The 20,006-nt window shown below is 47.5% G+C and overlaps 1 protein-coding gene across 1 annotated transcript in view; it reads right to left on the bottom strand.

The window, feature by feature from the left end:
* The window catches only part of CRTAC1 (cartilage acidic protein 1), a 133,608-nt gene extending 113,608 nt beyond the window's left edge, over positions 1-20,000 (bottom strand). The window contains exons 1-2 of the mRNA XM_025042318.1: positions 19,930-20,000; positions 4,624-4,823 (exon numbers count right to left, since the gene is read on the bottom strand). Of these exons, the coding sequence (XP_024898086.1) occupies positions 4,624-4,823; positions 19,930-19,953 (224 nt within the window). The 5' untranslated portion in view covers positions 19,954-20,000. The remainder of the gene's footprint in view (positions 1-4,623; positions 4,824-19,929) is intronic.
* Between the last annotated feature and the right edge of the window lie 6 nt (positions 20,001-20,006).

The following is a 20,006-nucleotide window of genomic DNA, read 5'->3' as shown; positions in this document are numbered from 1 at the left end:
AAAACATAGAAATTTCTAGAAGTATAAACACCAAAGTGAAAACAATTGTTATTCTGGGAGAGGACCAGGATGAGACTGGAGTAGGGTAGGAGTTGTTAAAGATGGATTTTTACTTTTATTTATATTGCGTGAATTTTTTTTTGCAATACATGTATCTATATATACTTAAAATAAAATGTATAAATGCTGCTTTGATTAAATCATAGGTAAAGATTTCTTTCTTTATCTTTGTTTTTCTTATTTATAGTGGCGAAAATATCTCATGTAATTATGATAAATCTGACAATTGAATACAGTTTGACTTTTAAATAATTCAATTAACTTTAGAAAATTAAAAGAGTTTTCTGACATAGTTGCAAAATTAAGAAAAAATGAAACACGGCTTTGCGACATGTAGCATTCTTTTAAATGAAATCCTTCCCAGTGTGAAGAATGCGTTAAGATTTTATCAAATGAATGCTCTTTGTGTGGAAAAACTGATCTAAATCGTGATTTAAACTTTACAACCACTACAATCTTTCCATTTGAGCAAAACTCCTCTTGGAAACTGACAGGGTAGAGGCAGGAGGGGGAGTGGTTATCTCAGACCTCCGGGGATATCCCAGGAAACAAAAGCTGCTCTGAAGGAATTTTGTAAGATTGACACCAACAGGAATTCCTTTCCAGACTACAGGAGACTGTAGATTGGGTGTTTAGTTCTACTGAGTAAAAGGGAAGCCACTGGGCTTTCTATTTACCCAGAGAACCAGTCCTGAAGGTCCTTAACGCTCTGTGCTTGCACAGACTGTCTCTGGGGGTGATCAAATCCTCCCCTCACCCTGCAGGGAGGAGACTGGAAGCAGACTGCAATCACGCACCTGCCGGTTAACAGATAAGCCCTCCACATGCAGTGGCACTCATCCAGCTGTGGCAGAGGAGCAGGGCTGGCCCATTCCCTCCCCCATCCCCTCAGAACAAAGGGCGGTCATTTTCTGCTCCTCCCAGAGTCAGATGCACACACATGCCTTCCATCACAATTAACTTAAGAATCAGAAACACAACACAAACTCGCCCGCAACATGCCCAAAATCAATGCCATCAATACCCAGAACGAGGATACCGAAAAAGCAAAACAAAACAAACCTATTCAAAGAGTAAATACTCAAAGCAACAGGGCTCCAGTCAGACACATTACAAGGTCAACAAATCCAAGACAAGTTCAAGTGCAGGGCGCCTTATAAACTGAAGAGCTGGCCATTATCCCAGGAGGAAAACATAAATGCCTTCAGGGGCCAGCTAATGGAAAGGTCTATAAGATAATAGAGAGTGGGCTTGTCATGAGCTGGACCGCAGGTGCCTCAGGTAAAAGCATTCATGTTCAATTTTTTAAAATTTCAATTCCTGCTACACGATTCTTAGGGAGCCTACAATCAAATGAAGAAGGAAACAGAGTTAAATGTGGGTGTAAGGTGGATGAAATAGAATAAAAGTCAAAGTCAAAAATATTGCCAGGGAGTCCACAGGGACTGAAAGGAGGACAGTGACCCTAGTACTCATTATCTGAAAGGACGGTGACCACTTGGCTTATATCTTCACAGGCAACAGCAAAACAAAAGATAAAAGAAATGGCTTATTAAGCTCTACCATGAGGGATTCAGATTAGTCAAATAGAGTCTTGACATAAGTAATTGAGCTAGATTACAAAAAAGATTGCACACATTCTCATGGAAGGCTCTAAATAACTGCAGCCTCCAAAAACTATAGGTGTGGCTTTATTTGAAGGCGTGGAGTGAACCAAATGATCTCCCAAGGTCCCGATTTAAATATGTCTGTATAGTCAACCCCTGGTTATCCAGTCCAAAGAAGAAGACAGTGACAAATCATCTTATACTGAAGATAATAAAAAGTTATATTTGCCTTTGGAATGTATTTTGGTACTTAAATAAGAACGTGTCTTTCATTGAGAATTCACAGTGCTTTATAATATCTACAAAGAAGGCCTGACCTGGAGCTGGGAGGCTGCCCAATTTTGTCCTCCTGTCCTCCATGTAACTTCTTTGCTGGGATAAGAAATATCATCTTCCAGAAGAACACCCAGCAATCCAAGCTTTCTCAGATAGGGGCTGCCTGGCTCACCGTTTCCTTGGGGGAAGAGACAATGGGCTTTCCCTGATCTCTGGTTGATTCGGGATGGAGACGCAGGATGGTCTCGTTCTTGTTTCAAGAGGATGGCTCCGAACGGCTCAGGCCCCACAGTAAGCAGCAAGTTTAGACACCTACTCTAGGCTGATTACAAATGACGGTTTAGCTTCCCTACCAAAGAGGACACGAAAGCAAATTTCTTGAGAGAAAGAGCAAAAGATTTCATTGAAAAGGAAGGTGAAATGAATGCTCAGCACTTGGAAAGAAAAAAGCTGCAAGCTTGGGAAATGCAGGGGCAATTCTGTGCTCAATCGAAGGATGGGTGGGATAGAGACCTGTGCTTAAAGCCCATCATACAAGATGAAAGGTGAGCATGCTCACAGTGATAACTTGTGGAGGGCCTAGGAGCGGGGAAGGATGGTGGCCCCGCTATTCTCTGTTCTCTGTCAGCCCTCAGGTTTGAGGGCTGACCTACAAGAGGGAGCCTACCAGAGGGAGGCTGGTGTCACCTAGCAGGAGGCAAGGCCAACCAGAACGTCTCAGAAATGCATCAAAGTCTTTTAACCAGATACTTGGGCTGAGTAGCACATAGCTCTGGGAGGCAGGATTGGGCCAGGAGCACTTCTCTCTGAATAAGAAAGTGACTGGACAGTCACAGAACTGAACACAGACAAGCTGCCTGGCCCCAACCCTGCTCAGGTCACCTCAGGCAATAAGGTTTGTAACAACCATTTCTATTTTTCCTTTTCCTGTCACACTCTGCTCTTTAGTTTTACTTTAGTTTTTCCTTCTGAAAGCCTAAAACTGTGCTAATTTAAATGTGGCCATATAATTAAAATGACATAAAATAAAAAAAAATTCAGTGTCTCAGTCACAGCAGTCACATTTCAATTGCTCAATAGCCACCTGTGGCTAGTGGATACCATATTGAATAGTACCATCATCGAACACCTGCATCATCCAGAACGTCTGTTGGATGGTGTGCTAAGTAGCTTTTAGGACATCTGGAATGTAGTCCCTTCTACTCTTCACAGAAAGAAGAAAGGCACTTTACAAAGTATCTTTTCCATACGTCAACACCACTGGTCCTCACCACTGCCCTGTGCGATAGGTGAGGGAATTCAGTTGGCCCATTTTATAGATGAGGACAGTGGGGCTGCATAGCTAAGCAACTTGCACAAGGTTCAAAACTATTGGACGGTATGGTTAGAATTAAAACCAGATCTTACAGTTCCAAGGTCAATGCTTTCTACAGTTACATGCAAATAATGTTACCTGCCCGTTATTTCATTCAGTGCTGCCATAATAGCTCGTGTCTCCCAGAAGAAGCCTGACAGGTCTCTGTAGTGTTTTATTGATTGACTGACTTTCGAAGTGATAACTAAACTTTGTATGATGTAGTTTTGCAGTCTAGAGTTAGGGAGCCTTGGGGTTCAAAACCTGACTCACCCACTTACTATTTATTTGACAGAGGCAAGTCACTCACCATCTTTGAACCCTAATTTTATTTTCTTTAAATGGGGATGATAGTATACTTCCTAGTGTTGTCAGAAAGATTAAATAAGGCAATGCATGTAAAGGGCTTAGAACAGTTCCTGGCACATATTAGTGCTCAATAAATAATAATGTAATTGTTAGAATTTATAATGCCCTGGAACATACAACAGCCTATTGAGGCTTCAGGACGAGAGAGCATTATAGCCATCCCCATTTTTACAGATGATATTTCTGAATCTCAGAAAGTAAGGGATGGATCAAGGTCATGCAACTAGAAAGTTATAGATCTAGGTCATGAACTCAAGTTATTTAGACTCCAAATCCTATACTTTTCTTGTGACACAATATTGCTTCTCAGGAGAGAAGGGAGCAGTGGGCACCAAGGCATGGTTTAGAGGAAGTTTAGCTATCGTTCTTAATTCCCATCTTCCTTTCTTTGAAATAGACAATTAATATTTTCTTTGTCTTATGTAAAATGGGCAAAGGCAGCTTTGAGCATCCCATTCTATCATAATTGTCACCCACGAGTCTCTCCTATATAGAGATTGTAGAGTCCCCCTGGTAAAGGAAGCAATGCTTTCATAACTAAGGAGGCTTAAATATGAAGAGAATGCCCTGAAGCAGAGCATTCAAATTTTCTCCCTGGAAAGCCTATGGAAAGCCTTTCTTCCAACTACCCTCCTCCTGATAGCATCTATCAGTGTATCCTGCTCTGCCTTTTTTTTTCTATAGCATCTATCAGTGTATGAAATACTGTAAAATGTACTTATTTATTATGTTTATTATTTATTATCTGTCTCCCTCTGCTAGAAGGTAAGCTCCCCTCAATGCTGTAGTAAAAGGCAAGGACGAAGCATACCAGAAGCCCCACTAAGCCCAGCCAAGACCGATGACTGAAACGTGCATCGTTGTAAGCCACTGGTTTTCAGAGTTATTTGTTACTCAGCCTTATCACAACAAAAGCAGACTAATACATTTGTCAAACTCAGGGCGGGAGGCACTTACCCTGCCACAACGATCTCAAAGTCCCCATCATGGTCCACGTCAGTAACTGCCACACCATAGTTGAGCTGTGTGGGGTTGCTGTCATAGTCAGGGGGTAGCACCGAGTTGGTGATAGCAGTGAACATGGGTTCAGCCCGTTGGGACCCCTCAATGTGAGGCAGAAACCACAGCAGCAGCAGGAACAGAAACATTCTGAACATCTGAAATCAAAAATAACTAATGTTACTGAAAGATCTCTAGCCAAAACCTCCCAGGAAAATCTACCTCCAGGTAGACATGAAAGTGCCTTTCACCCCTGTTCATGAAGGGCTTGGCAATTCTAGGCTGTCACTTTTCCATAAGACCTGCTTTAAAGCTGCAACTTGCCCTCATCACACCTGATCACCCTTATCCTGCTCTGCCTTTTTTTTTTCTATAGCATCTATCAGTGTATAAAATACTGTAAAATGTACTTATTTATTATGTTTATTATTTATTATCTGTCTCCCTCTGCTAGAAGGTAAGCTCCACTAGGGAGAGGATCTTTGTCTGTTTTATTCACTCATGTTCACCAAGCCAAGCACAGCATCTGGCACATAATAGGCACTTAACATATATTTGTTGAGTGGATGAATGAAGGAAGAAAGGAACGGTAGAATATAAATACACAGGCCTCTCCTGTACTCGGGGAGAAAGACCAGGAGAATGCGGAAGACATGAGGGTCCAGATATGAGTGTCTAGACCTGAGATCCCTTTGAGCGTTAGGTCTAGAACAACAGTAGAGGCAGTGAAGGATTATCTTTCTGTGGGTCATACCCCAGAGGAAGCCTGGAGGGAGTCTGTGACTTGGCAGGTTCTCCTGGCCCAGATCCCTCCCTAGGGCAGCTGGTGATTACCTCTATACCAAGAGGTAGGCAGTTAGGGACTGCATTCCTGAGGGACCTGGTGGGCAGTACATCATTCACTTGGAGAAATTAAACTGTTGTGTGCATGTTTTATTATAAATTATGTATAATTCATTGTATAATTCATTATTATATCTCCAACATAACTTGGGGTGTTGCTGAGCAGCCTGGGGCCACAGGAACCGGTGGCACACACCCAGGAGACAGATGAGAATGGCCAAAAAAGTAGGACTCCACCCCCTTCTTGAGTAAGGGAGATGCTCAGAACGCTACAGATGGCATCACCCCGAGACTCTGCCCGCAGGCCTAGAATCAGAACTCACTGAGTGTTCTCAAGGCTCTGCTGGCACTAGTCCCACAAAGGCTGTAGGTCGAGTCCCGCAGGCAAAGGGGTGCCTTTCTGCCTTCAGAAGGCAGCAAACCCCTTCCTGATGGAACTTTTCCTGCTGGCTTGTCAGTGTGTCTGGCAGCCAAGAACAAGGCTGAGTGAGGCTGATGTCTTAATGAAGAGAAGATCTGAAAACTGACTTCCCATTAAGGAGACAGACGCTTTTGCCAGCAAATAAGCTTGCTCTAGTTCAAGAATCAGAGACCAAAATGAAGGGCCTAGGCACTGCCTTTGAAACTAAACATGATCTGAATTCTCCCTAATGCCTTGCTGGAGAGGCTGGAGAGAGACACAGGGCAGGGCTCTAACCGCAGGGCAGAAATGAACCTCGGCAAGCCATCCCGGGAAGGACTGTCCTCATAGGACACATGTAGGGTGTTGCACTATCAGAGTGAGGTTAGTCCAAATTACAGAGATGTCTGAACAAGACAGCATCTTCTACCAGGCAGTCTAATTGCCAAAGGCAATGCACCGCTAGGAGAGTTTGCAACTCGGCAGGAAGTTTGGTTGGATAAAAGAAACTCATAATTGGATTAATGAGCAGCAGGGAGGGGGTGGTGGGGTGGGGGAGCGGGGCAGCGGGTGTGGGGGCGGAATGAGAAGTTAAAGAGTGTTTACTAACCAATGCAGACACGCTGAATGGTGGCATGGATCTGAAGGTCACTGGGCTTTTCAAAGTATGATCTCTATTGTAGGAATGGCAAATGTGGCTCAACTTTAGAGCCAAATCCAATTGATTGGCAGCGGCTTGAAAGAGTACTGTGATCAGCTTACGACATTTGCCATGGGCATGAAAGAGAAAAGTGGCATCAGGCATGCCTTCTAAAAGCTAGTTGGTTCTTCCCAGGCACCATACCTGCAATCTGGGTCACCGCTACCAGGGAGGCAGGCCCTCTTAGGGTAATACACGTAACCGGTAGAACTTTTCTAATGAAGGCAATGAGGGGCAAGAACCATGATCCAGACTCTTGATTTTTATCTTATCTGTGAAAAGTAGAACTTTTAATTAAAGGAGCCATATGAAAGAAGTAGCTACTCTGTGTTATCCATTTCCAGGTTAATAACTTAAAGTGAGATTAAAAAGAAATAATACACCCATGGGCTGACCCCTATTTTGCTTGGTGACTTTGAATGAGCCACAGTCTTGCTGGGTCCCAACTTTCTTCTCCAAAATGAGGGTTTGGGGGTAGATCTCTAATGGTCCTTTCCAGCTCCAAAATTCTATAATGGATTAAAAGATTTGTTTTAAAAAGCAGACCTTCATCATTTTTTCTCCCCGGCTTCTTCTATAAACTTCAGACCAACCAGTGTGGTTTCCTTTTCTGAGCATATTAGACATATTTCGAACAAAACAGCTTTTCAGTAGGGTTTTCCAGGAGTTCCCTCATGGTGGCCAAGGCCAGAGAGGAACAAACCATCATTAGTATGGAACTTGAAATCGCCTAGCATGGGCAGACCAGTGCATGGCCTCTCTTACACCTTGGCCCTTCCACGACACCCTGGCTACTCAAAGTGGCCCCCAGACCAGCAGCATCAGCATCAGCATCAGTCAGGAGTTCGTTAAAATCCAGACCTAATAAATAAATCTGAATGCGCACCTGAATACAAGATTTCAGGTGATTTGAATACAGTTATTTAAAAACCGTTCTTTCCTTAAAGCAAACTATAACCTGCCCACAAATCATCTGAGGATCTTGGTAAAATGCAGATTCTGATTTGGTTTGACGTGGGGCCTGAGATTCTGTGTTCTGCCAAGCTGTCAGACTGGTCTGCAGACTTCACTTTTAGTAGCAAGGCTCTAGACCAATGGTTCTAAAACTTGGCTGCCCAACAGACTCACCCAGGGAATTTTTAGAAATATGCTGCTGCTGCCCAGGATCTTCACCCAGTTTCTGGCTCAACTGGTCTGGGATAGGGCTTGGGTGCTGTGTATTTTTAGAAGCTCCCCAAATGATGTTTATGGGCAGCCTGAGTTGAGAACCACTGCCCCAGACTCGTGGTCCCCAGATGAGAGTGGAAGTTGCAATCTGATTTGAAGTGAAAAATGTTTTTGCTACCAAAATCCATCACCAGCTTGTTGAAGTATATAAAGAAAATCTATTTAGCTAGGGAGCGTCAAGGGAAGAGGTGGAATATGGAGTTTGGGGAAGAAGGCAGAGCTGGATGATACTGTCTGAAGCAGTGGGCACCCCGAATAACCTCACGTTTTACATAGCTGGTTTGGGGAACCTCCTGTCACATCCCTGTGAACACCTGCATCTTTTAGGAGAACATGGAGAAAAGTTAAAAATAGAATTAAAAAGTGGGTTGAACTGAACTCTTGTTTTCTCGAATGCTTGTGTATCAAGTTACCTGCATTAGAGCGCTGTGAGTGGCCTTCAAGGCAGGAGTGGCACTAAGGAATAAGCAGGAAGTGTAAGTGCAGCGGGAGCACATCCAGCGGGCAGAGCGGTCTAGAAACGGCGAGGCTGCACGTCAAAGGCAGGGCTCATGCAGAGGGGTGCAGAGCCGGAGCGGCAGTGCCTCAGTAAAGAACTTGAGAGGCTCCTGCAGGAGGAGTGTGGGGCCAGGGGAAAAAGGGGCCTCCGTAATGGCGAGAGATGATAGGACTTGTGTTTTAGGCAGTGTGAAGAGCTGCTTTGCAATAATCATTTCTTAAAAATGCCCTATTAGCAAACTTCTTGAACAATCCTCAGCAGGATGAAGAGAGAAGAAACAAAAAACAAAACCCAAAACCCAAAGCCTGGAGTCTGGGACCTGGATGTAGATCTCAACTCCAAGATCATTGGCTAGTTTAGGGTGATAAACTAGCCGGTGACCTGAGGAACGTTCCTCAATCATTTTGATCTTCATTGTCCTCATCTGTAACATGGGAATCATATAACACACCAAGGTTTCAAGGGTTGAGTGAGCTAGCGAAGGCCCCCCAGGCGGCCAGGCAGGGCAGCCCTCTCTGCTCACTTCTTTTCCTTTCACAGGTGGTGCTAAGGTTAGATAGTCTTTAGACACTGGCTGTGGGTCACATGAAGCCAAACTCAGTTTTCTGTGGCCTCGGGACTTTCCTGAATTGGGTCTGAAAAATGGTAACCAGGCAACCTGGATCTCTGATGTGGGGTCAAGCAGCTGTGGGGACAGGCTTCCAGAGCAATTTTCAGGGCAAGCAGTTATTTAGCAATTATCGAAAGAGCCAAGGACACCTCTTAAAGCTCTCACAAAAGCGAGAGCCCTGAATGCTTCAGATACTGGGAATGGGCAGGGAGCACTGAGCCCTTCTAGATGCTGTAGGAGGACAGAGGCTCGAGGGAGAGAGGCAGCTGCAGGAGCACCCTGCAGAACTAAGGCACCACTGGGAAAGGGTTCAGAGAAGCTTCCCTGGCTCGTTTACTAACAACGACACTTCCTGTGAAACCTTGATGAGCCAGGGATTGTGCTTAGTGACACTGGGGTCACAGAGAGAAAGCTAGTCAACATTTGCAGTACAGGGTGAGGGGTACTGTGGAGGAGGGAGCACAGACAGATCTAAATTAGCTGGGGGAGATGCCAGGGTCTGCTTCCAGAGAGGCAGGGTATAGCTAAATGTTAAAGGATGTTAAGACATTAGCTGGACAGGAGAGGCAGGAGGAGGAAGGGATAAGGAAGAGCAGAGAGCAGACTCCTCAAAGGTCTGGAGGACCCAGCTGTCACCCCAACTGCCCTTCTAGCTCTGCCTATTTAAAGGTCCCACTCTATGGGTCAAGAGTTCGGAGGAAGCATTCATTTCCCACTCTTCGGCTCTCCATCCAGACTAGAGCAGTGGTTCTCAACCAGGGGTTGATTCCCTCACTGCCCCTCCCTCCCAATATCTGTCAATGTCTGGAGACATTTTTGTTTATCACAACCAGGGAAGTAGGGGTGCTACTGGCATCTAGTGGGTGGAGGCCAGGGGTGCTGCCCAACATGCTACAACGCACAGGACAGCCTCCGCAACAAAAAATTATCCAAACCAAAGTGATGCTGAGATTGAGAAACTCTGGATTAGTGCAAGACTCTGGCCTCCTTCCTTCCCTCGCTCCCTCCTCCTGAGGGCCAGAGCAGGGCCTCATCAGACTGTTCAGTGTGGAAGAACTGGGCATGGAGAGCCCTTTCTGGACCTACCCCGCTGTGGAGGCCACTGCCTGCCATGTGCTGAGCTTGGCCAGGCAGGCTCAGCCCCACCCATGCCCACAGGGAGGGCTGCAGTGGGAGGGGCAGGAGCAGTAGCAGGTCCCATGGACCCCACTCCTGGAGCCTGGCCTTCCAAACAGCTGTATCTATAATGACAGCTGCATTTTAATCTCCATCTGCCTGAACCCAACTCTCTCCTCCCTTCTCCCACCCCCTTTTTCTTCATCCTTTGGTCCTGAATCTGAGCAGGGAAGTAGAATGCACAATTCCCTGGGCCCCTGCAAACCCCAACACTGCCACTCAGGTTGGAAACCTAGCATCATATTTGGTTCTTGCTTCTACCTCATTCTTCACAACCACTGAACTGGATCGCCAAGTCGATTCTGCAATCTCTCTCCAAGTTGCCCCGTCTTTCCGTCCCCACTGCCAGGGATTTGCCCCTCTGCCCTTCACCTGAACAACAGCGATGCTTGCCAACTGCTCCCCCTTCTTCCTCTCATCCCACCCCACTTCCACACAACTATCAGAGCTCCCTTCCTGAATCTCAGAGCTGATCATGTCACTCTTCAGCTTAATTTACTAGACTCTGTGCAGAAGGCAAACAGAGATTCTTACTGCAAATTCATGTAACAAGTACTGATGAGGAATGGGTAGTAATAAGAACACTTACCTACCACCAACTATGTGGCAGGCACTTCTCTAACCCTTCGTGTTGGTGACCTCATTTAATCCTCATAGTAACCTTGTGAGGTAGGTACTACTATTGTCCCCATTTTATAGATGAGAGGACTAAGGCACAGAGAGGTTAAGTAACTTGCCCGAGATCACATAGCTAGTATGCGGTGGAGCCAGCATTTGTGTCTAAGCCAACTGGCTCCAGAATTGGTGTTCTTGGACAGTACACTAAACAGCTTCCCGCACTACACCAAACTTGTCTTAAACTACATTACATGAGGAGACAGGGGAAGGAGCAAGCATCTCTGCCCGGGGCAGCTAGGGAAGGCCAGAGAGCAAGGCAGTGGTGAGACGGCCAGAGGGGCCAGCATGTGCGCGGGGGCAGAGCAGGTGTATGTAGTACAATGAGGCTCTGCATGGTTGGAGCACGGAAGGCTGCAGGACAACGGGTGGAAGGAGTGTGGCTGGGAGGCTAGGAAAGGTTGTGGAGGTCTTGTGAGAGACATGAGCCAGAAGGGTGAGGGAATGACCTGGCAGGAGTGGTGTGTTAGAAAGAACACTATAGCAGCAGGCTGCGGAGGAGGCCGTGGGAGGGCAGAGTTGGAAGCAGATGCTGTGGCCCAAGTAGGAGACAAAGTTGAAGGCTGTCATTCAGTCATTCACTCATTCAATATTCTTGTGCACCTACTCTATGCCAGGCGCTGTTCTGAGCACCAGGAAAATAGCTGAGAGCGAAATAAAGTCCTTGCCCCCATGGAGTGTACATTCTAATGCTTCAGTCATTGGCACTTGTCATTGCCATTTCTCCACCCTGCCCCTGCCCTGGTCCTCTGCATTGCCAGCCTGGAAGACAAATGCTAGACCTTCCACACCTCCCAACCCCCAGGGTCTACCACGTCCTATGCATTTTCCCCAGCACCAAGAAAATGTATGGCTTCCTCGTCTTTCCCTCCACCTGGAGAGAGCTCCAGACGCTGCCTGCAGCAGCACTCAGAGAGGAGATTTGGTCTTGCTCCAGAAAAGGCGAATGAAAACTCAAGGGACCCAGGCTAGGAGGTGCCACAGAGACCAGCAGGCTAATGAAATGGTGTTTCTGAAAGTGAGAGGACAAATGGAGTCTCCTAGCCTTATGCACAAGGCGTAGCAAGTCCTTAATAAGTATTATTAACTGCTCAGACTTCCTGGTCTATAAAAGGGGAAATGAAATGAGACAGTGTTAAGTGCTGAGCACAGTGCCTGACAAACAGAAAGTCCATATATGGTAGGTAGCAGTAGCAGCAATCATACCATTACTACTGCTAATAAATATTTGTTGAATGAATGAACACACCTCAGGAGGTGGAGTCCAGGCCCACCAGGTGCTCCCCGTCCATGAGTAGCTGCCAAATGTTGAATGAAATGCATGGGCCTGTAAGACTTCAAGGAATTTGCTTACTACTGTTTCTAATTTGTCTAGGGACCTAGGGGAGTTCTTTGACTTCTTCAATACTGCTTTCTAAACACAGAACCCTTCATTTACTATAATATACATGTTCGTTCTTCAAGCATTTTGGTAGATGCCTATGGGCCAGGTTGGAAATGATGAATAAGGTCTGAAGTCAAAGAGCTCACAGTCTACCAGGACTGATTCACAGTACAGGGTGAGAAGTTCAGAGTAGCGGCAGGTGCAAAGTCCAGACTTAGCCCATCGGAGGGAGGCATGAACTAGCAAGGTAGGTGGGAAGGGCAAGCAGGAAAGGCACTCTGGAGAAGGGGAATGGGGATTGCAATGGGAGCTGCATTCCAGGTGATGGAGACCCACAGATCGAAGGCATGGATGTGACACAGTGCACTGGTGCGAGCTGTGAACACAGTTGTCACTGTGGGGATGCAGTGTCTGGGGTGTGAAGTGGAGGGAGACGGAAGGGACAGTGCAGGAGGTGAAGATGGTCTTGCGTAAAGGTAGCAGTTGGAGCCTATAGAGCCTGCTTTGTCAAGGTAAGGAACTTGAAGCCACACCTGAGGGAGGGTTTTGAAGTTGGACCAAGACATGAGCAGACTTGCATTTTAGAAAGGGCATTTTAGGTTTGAGGCAGCAATGTGCAGGACAGCTAGGCTGTCTGTGTTTCTGAAAAGTACGTGAGACTATCACAGAGGGGATTTGGACATTAGGGAGCGGGGGTGGGGCATGGCACCGGATGACCTCCAAAGTTCTTTTCCAGGCCTATGAGTCTAGGGGTCAGGTTTTTTTTTTCCTTCCCTAAATCATTTAAAATGCATTAGTGGACCTTGCTATTTAAAACTGTCCTCCTGGGAATCTTTCTGTGAAGCAGCAATCCACTCCCTAGTCTGTCTTCAGTGGAAAGCCAAATGATCATCTATCTGCTTAGAGCCAAGCAAACCCGGGCTGAGCCTCCTTGCAGCAGACTGATGGGGAGGGGGAGGGGAGGAGAGTGAGCGTCCAGAGCATGGCGAAGAGGAAGAGAAACCAGCTGGAGGCTCAGAGCTGGCCACCAGCTCATGGGGTGGGCCCTGCGCAGACTCTTCAAACCCTGCTTGATCAGTGGGGCCTTTGGAGGTTTACTGAGTCCTGGTGCCAAGTGCCAGCTCTGGGAAGAAGGAGCCAGAAGAAAGCTGGCCTCACTGACCCAGTCCAGTTTGGAGATCCACTTTAATACCAAGAACCACTGCGCCCCAAAGTGGGCACCTACACTAACTTATTCATTGTGCACCCACTGAGCACCCACTGTGCCCTTCTGCCTGCCCAGCACCATGCAAGGCACTAGGTTTATAGCTGAGAACAAGACACAGTGCTTCTCCCCATACTGCGTGCGAGGCAGCACTTCTCCTTCTGGGGATTCTTATCTCACCCGCAAAAGCCTCTTCGGATATACATAGCTTCTTAGATGTGAAGTGCATGATTACAAGTCCCAAGAAAAGGGTCTGTTCTTAGAGACCAAGGTGAAAAGGGACATGACATCACTTAGATGCCGAGACTGCTGGTGACGGAGAGGTCCTTTATGCTCCACTCCTCTGATTATTGACTTCCTGAGGCCAAGGACCTGCCCGGGACATGCAGAACATTCATGAAGGAACAAGGATGAGATCTATGGAGCAATCCTCCCACTCCTGAGCACACAGAGGGTCAGGCCAGGGATGGGCCTCATATGAAAAACACCAGCTGAGGCTGCTCCCACCTATCCTAGAGGTGCTCCTCTGCGCAGATTCTGTGCCTGCTCCCGAGAGCTGTGTCAGGATTTACATGTCATGATGGGTCCTTAAAGACAGACATCAAAGGAGGGCCGGGCAGGGGTGCCAATGAGGCACCTGCACTTGGGGCTGCACTCCAGGTAGGGGGAGGCTGCTACTAGGGAGAGGAGTCCCTGTAGTCCTGCCTCTGGTCGATAGGATACCCTGAGCTCAGCAGTGATCCCCATGCCCTTGTCACTGTACTTGGTGGGTGCAAACAAAGAGTAAGTGGAAACAACGGCAAGGGTCATTTTACACTCCTGCACTCAAGATTCTCCCGTGGCTAATTAAAGTAATATGTCATAATGATCCTTGGAAGAGATCTTTAAGAATATGCCTATTAAGTAAATAAGGTTTTATTTATTAATAACACACCATCCCACCTCTTCTTTTAGTTCCTTGCAGGACTACCTTGTGCCGAGAGGGCTGAGCAAGAGAGGGTGGAAGAGAAGTCGCCATCTCCTCTTCGCGGAGGGAGTGGGGACAAATCTAGTTGCTTGTCATTTGTGGAGCTATCAGTTTCTCCTCCGGATGTTGATCAGATTTCCTGGGCTGGAACCAACTTACAGGGCTAGGATACTGGAATTTTTCCAAGAAGTAAATGCTTTGCTTCTTATGAAGTCGACATGATTTCTTTCAAGGAAAATTTTTATATTCTTTTTCTTTTTTAAGTTCCTAGGGTTTTTGAAGGGCAAATCTTTGGACTTTTCACTAAAGATAATGACTATGATATGCTTATCTTTTGCTAAGACCACCCCCACTACATATACACTCACAGAGAGGCATGGGGGCAGGAGAATGATACACCCAATATTCTACATTGAGTCAGTGGCATAGCCAGAAATAGAACTTTCCAAACTCCCAAATTCTTAATAATAACAATATTAATAATAGTGTCTTTAGAATTTTCTGAGTGTTTTCACAGCTCACATTTGATCTTTACACAACTTTAGGGGGAATTTGGGTAAGTCAGTCTCAGAAGATGGCAGATAACGAGTCCCAGACCAGCTTTGCCATGTGCTTGCTGTGTGACCTTGGCTGGTGTCTTCACCTCTTTGGATCTCAGGGTCCACGGCTGTGAAGTAGGACAGTCGGATGAGAATACTTCTCAAATTCTTCCCATCTCCCACATGCTCCGATTCTATGCTGCAATGCTCTATCAGTCCAGGGTTTCCTGCACTATTAGCATCTTAGGCCAGACAATTCTTTGTTGGCGGGGGGTCCCGTGCACTGAAGGACGTTTAGCCTCATCCCTGGCCTCAACTCATCACATGTCAGTAGCACTCCCTAGCCCAAACATGTGTCCAGAAATTGCCAGATGTCTGAGATGCAAAGTAACCCCTCTAGTCACTGCCTAAGAACTTCCATAAGGTCAAGATCACGACTGATTCAGTGGTAAAAGGTCTTCCTGTCCTCTCCTCTTCCCCACCCCCTTCATACCTTTCTGCATACCTTTTAAACACAACCTCTCAGCCCTTTGCTGCCTCTCATTTCTTAATAACACACCCTAAGTAGTCCAGGGTGTGTTTGGTGTGATAATGAACCAATTGATTTCATGCTTTCTCTTGAGGAGAGTTCATGGGTTTATGTCCCCTAAGCAACCAGCCAGGCTCCCCAGAAATCCCTCACAGAGCCCCGGCTGGCCTGGAAGCCTGTATCTGCAGCCTGCAGGAGGCTCGGTGAGCAGGGATTTGTCAGCACTCTTAAATCACTAGGCTCCGAGGAAGGCTTCTCCCAGCACAAAGATCCTTCCTTAGGAATCAATAGCTCAGAGCCTTCCATCACATTCAGAATTATCCTGGGACCTGTAAAATTTCTTTTCCCCAAGCATGGCAGAACCCCAAAATGAAAGCCCCAAGGTGGAGGAATTGAGGAAGGCAAAGAGAGAACCCTGCCAAGAAGGCTTTGCCCATCAGCCCAGATGTTGCTGTGAGCAGAGGCTGACGTGCAAACCTGGATACTCGGTCTCATTTAATGGGAAAAGGAAGACCCAGTGTGTTTCCCAGTGATCCAGCAATAATATCACCTCACAACCGAATACCTCTGTATATTTTACCAAGGGCAGAGGCATGCTAAAGACTCTCTACCTTGGTCTTCACTATTCTATCCTTATCACAGGGTTGCCAGCTTCAGTATTTTGCACAGGAGGAAGCGGAGGCATGCAGAGGTTAAGTGGTTTGTCCAAAGTGTCTAAGCCAGTAAGCAGGGGAGGCAGATTCTAAGCCTGTGTCCTTTCCACTACACTGGGCTGTCTTCCCAGTGAGAGGGGGGTAAGGGTCAAACATCTTGTGGGGCTCCTGAAAGGGGCAACTTCTTGTTTTCTCAGAGTCTAAAAACATTCTCAAACTCTATAGCCTCTCCTCCATTCAAACAGAAATCCAGAGATCCTGCGCTATAGCTACATTTTAAGTAATTGTATTCTTCTGGCCTGCTTCAGAACCAGACCAAGCCTTGGGAACGCTGGCACAGTTCTTTAGCTAGAGCTGGGAGCTGGCGCGGATTTCAAGCACAGCCTCTCAGAACCTCAACTTTAAAGGAGGAACTGTTGCTCTCTGGTGATCCACGTTATCCTAGTACCTCCTTCCTCCCCGTGAAGGCAAACACTCAACTTATCTGTGAACCTAAAAGAGATGAGGAAATGGAAGCATCTTCCCTGGTGACAAGCATCCCCTAGGTGAGCCTTAGGGACGGAAGATGACCCACCTCTCAGAATTCTGGCTTGGCAACACTGGCTCCTCCTGGTGGTCGCCAGGGTCCAAGGGGGAACTTCATACAGTGTGCAAAGGAGCAAGGTGGGAGAGGATACAGAGTCGGCAGGCAGCCCACAGGTCACTCAGCAAACCTCCTTCTCAGGGCCCAGCTCAGATGTCGACAGCCAGACTCACAGAACAGAATAAGGGCAATGGAAATGGTAGCATCTTCCAGGTCACCCAAGAAACTCTAACACGAGTATTTTGCAAAAACAGAACATCCTAGCACTCTGACCTTGAGCTGGTAGCAACAAGAATGGGAAAATGGGCAAATACTGGTTGGAAACTACTTTGCCCAGGATCTGAGTACTGAAGGCTTCATAGGCAGTGGTGTGACTGCAGAACAGAGAGCTCCCACTCTAGCACGCCTTAGCGGGAGAAAGAAAGAGCTCCAGGACTGGGTTTCAAGACTACTGTGAGGGACTGCGCTCTTCTGATTCCTAAATACATGGACAGAACCCTGGAGACGCACTGCTTTTGCCTAAAAGATCGCTTGCAATGAGACAAGATAATGGAATAAAGGGAAAGAATAATTAGGATTTTTATTACCTGTATATGTACATTATAGGAACTTTATCTGCTCCTCACCTCCTCAATCTGAATAACAGTTTCAAAGGAAATTTACTAAATTTAAAAATTTCCCTATTTCTGATCAGTCAGCAATTATGAGTACCTGCTGCGCAGGGAACACATGTCCATCTCCATGGTAAAGAGGAAGCAGGTCATGGAATGGAAAGAGCTCTGAGTAGAGAACTAGGAATCCTAGGACCCGATCCTATCTCTCCCACCAAATAGCTATGTGACCTTGGGCAAGATACTTGCTTGTATTGGGTTTCAGTTTTGTTGTGTGTAAATTAAATGTGCATGTGAGTTTTAGGGATGAAATGAGGTTGTACTAGATGCTCTTCAATGTTTCTCTCTTCTAGTTCTAATGTTCTTTGGCTCTTTGAGCCCTTAATGAGTTCAAAGAATATACCAGCACCAAGCACAAAGGAATGATCTCAGAGGGTGGGTGGGGCTGAAGACCAGCCCTGTTTCCTTGGAATGTTGCACTTGCATCTGTCCTATTGTATCTGAGATCACGGAACCACTTGAAGTCCAGGAAACATGTGGTAGAAGGGTTTCAATCACGAAGGTGACGTTTGGGGGTTGTGGCCCGAGCTTGCTTAAAGCATTAAGTTACTATAGCCAATGAAGGGCAAGAAGAAAGGCAGTGGTCCTGAGCTGGGTGCTTTTGGCGCCCCCTACTGGACACCAAGGAGCGTGCAGGACTGCTTCATTCGCATCAGCAGGCAGCAAGGCCGACTGAGAACAGAAGACTGTCACAAGCTCTTTAAAAGGACAGCCTGCCTGGTCTGTGGCCCCCTCTCTATAAGAGTCTATGTTTCACCCCTTGGAATTACATAGGTCATTGGTCCGCACATTCACAGGGATTCCTGTGCATAGGACCTTTTAACCAGACATCAAGATGCCAAGTAATAAACATCAGGGTACAGTTTACTAGGCACAACCCAGATGGAGAAAAGAGAAGAAAGAACAGCAAGCAGGTATTTTTCTGTACAAATCTCCAGTGGAGAGGTCTTGGGAAATGCACCAGAAAGATGCTGACTGCAGGCAGAGGATGGAGCTGGTTCTTGGGGTATATATAGATTGATGGCCGTCATAAAAGATCTCCAGGCTGAAGCAGCTACTCTAGGAGTTCAGAACACCCACCTAAGTTTAGGGATGGTGCACAGGTGAAGGATGCAGCCTACCTTTGACCTTTTCCAGAGACCATTAGTACCAACTGAAAACGGGACTATTCTAATTGTGGTCCACTGTGCCAGCACCTTCAACTCTCTTTATTATCTCTTAAACTGATGTGAGAGCCTGCTTTTAGAAGGATGTTCTTAATTAAGTCAGAGGGAGGGGAAATGCTTCCTCAAGGGCCATATTGGAACAACTGCTACGTTCCCACTTTTCCACCTTCCATCGCTCCTTCCTCATGGCTGAGAGTGGGGTACAGTGTGACTCTCTGAATTCTCTCCAATTCCATCTTGGGTGTCTCCAGCCCCAAGTCATCAGGGTAAAAAAATCTCTGATCAATAGCTTTTCTCTTCTCATATGAGTTCTCTCCTGATTCAAGAGCATTATAGAGATGCCCCCTTTTCCTGGAACCCTCCTCCTTTCTTTTCCACATGGCTTCACTTGGCAAGTCCTGCACTCATCCCAGAAGACATCTCAAGTGTGACTCAAGAATGTGTCCCGCTTGGAGAGCTGAAGTACCTCCTGGAACATACAGAAGCCACCCTAGGTGCACACCCTATCACCACCAGCAGCAATATTCATTAGTCATTCCCAGAGGAAGGGGTGTGCCCACCTCCCAGACCCAGAAGCATTTCCCAGCTGCTCTGGGAGGCTCCCATCCAGGCTGGGATGACTTTGGGTTCTTGAGTTGGTTTCTGCAGAACCGGGACTAAGCCGGGCTCCCAACTACTGTACTGTGAAGAAGTGTGCTGCATTGCTGGGCATGCCCCCAAGCCTGGCCTGCTGCCCCATTAAAGCCTCCAAGTGCCCCCACGGGGCAGATGAGGACCTCCGGTTCCTTTGGAATGCCTGAAGCTGGCTTGCCTGAGACAGGCTGAAAGCGACGAGACCACACCTCGGTCCAGCAAAGACAGCTGGCTGCTAAGCCGCGCGCTGGGCTGGCTCCAGGAGCAATCTGCCACCCAGCGCTGTGCCGGGGAGCTCAGCTTCCCGGGGAAAGGAGCGCCCGCCACCCAGGGCTCTTCCCCATCCTGGAAACATAGGCACCCGGCCGAGGCCAGTAGCTTCCTCGGCCCGGAGCTGAGCCTGCCTCGCTGGATGACTCCCCATTACTCTCCGCACATCCCTTCTCACCTGCTCCGCCCCGCTCCCAGCCCTGGTGCCCCCTCCCCAAACAGCTGACCTCCAACGCGCCCCCAACACCTTCCCTGCCAGCTGTGAGGACTGTTGTCTCGCATCTCTGCTCCCGCCTCTCCGCCACCTCCGGCCCCGCTCCCGCCTCGCCCCGAGCCCGTGGGGGAGCTCCGCGCGCCAGTCCAGTCCTGAGCCTCTTGGCAAGTTGGAAGCAAAGCCGCGGCCGCCTTGGAGGTCTCTGTCTTCCCTGGTTCCCGGGCGGCAACCCAGCCACCCTGCGGGCAGGTCAGGAAGGGAGCGTAGGGAGGGAGAAAGTTTCTCCGCCTGAGGGGGTGGGGGCAATGGGCTGGTACTCACGCCGGGGTCAGCGCTCAGAGCCATCCTCCGGCTCTCTCGGCCCCACCGCCTGGGGGCGTCGGAGCGCGGGCGCTCGC

The sequence above is a fragment of the Pteropus alecto genome, unplaced genomic scaffold, assembly GCF_000325575.1.
Source record: "Pteropus alecto unplaced genomic scaffold, ASM32557v1 scaffold88, whole genome shotgun sequence".
In the NCBI taxonomy this organism is placed as follows: domain Eukaryota; kingdom Metazoa; phylum Chordata; class Mammalia; order Chiroptera; family Pteropodidae; genus Pteropus; species Pteropus alecto.
This window is presented reverse-complemented; position numbering and strand designations above follow the sequence as displayed.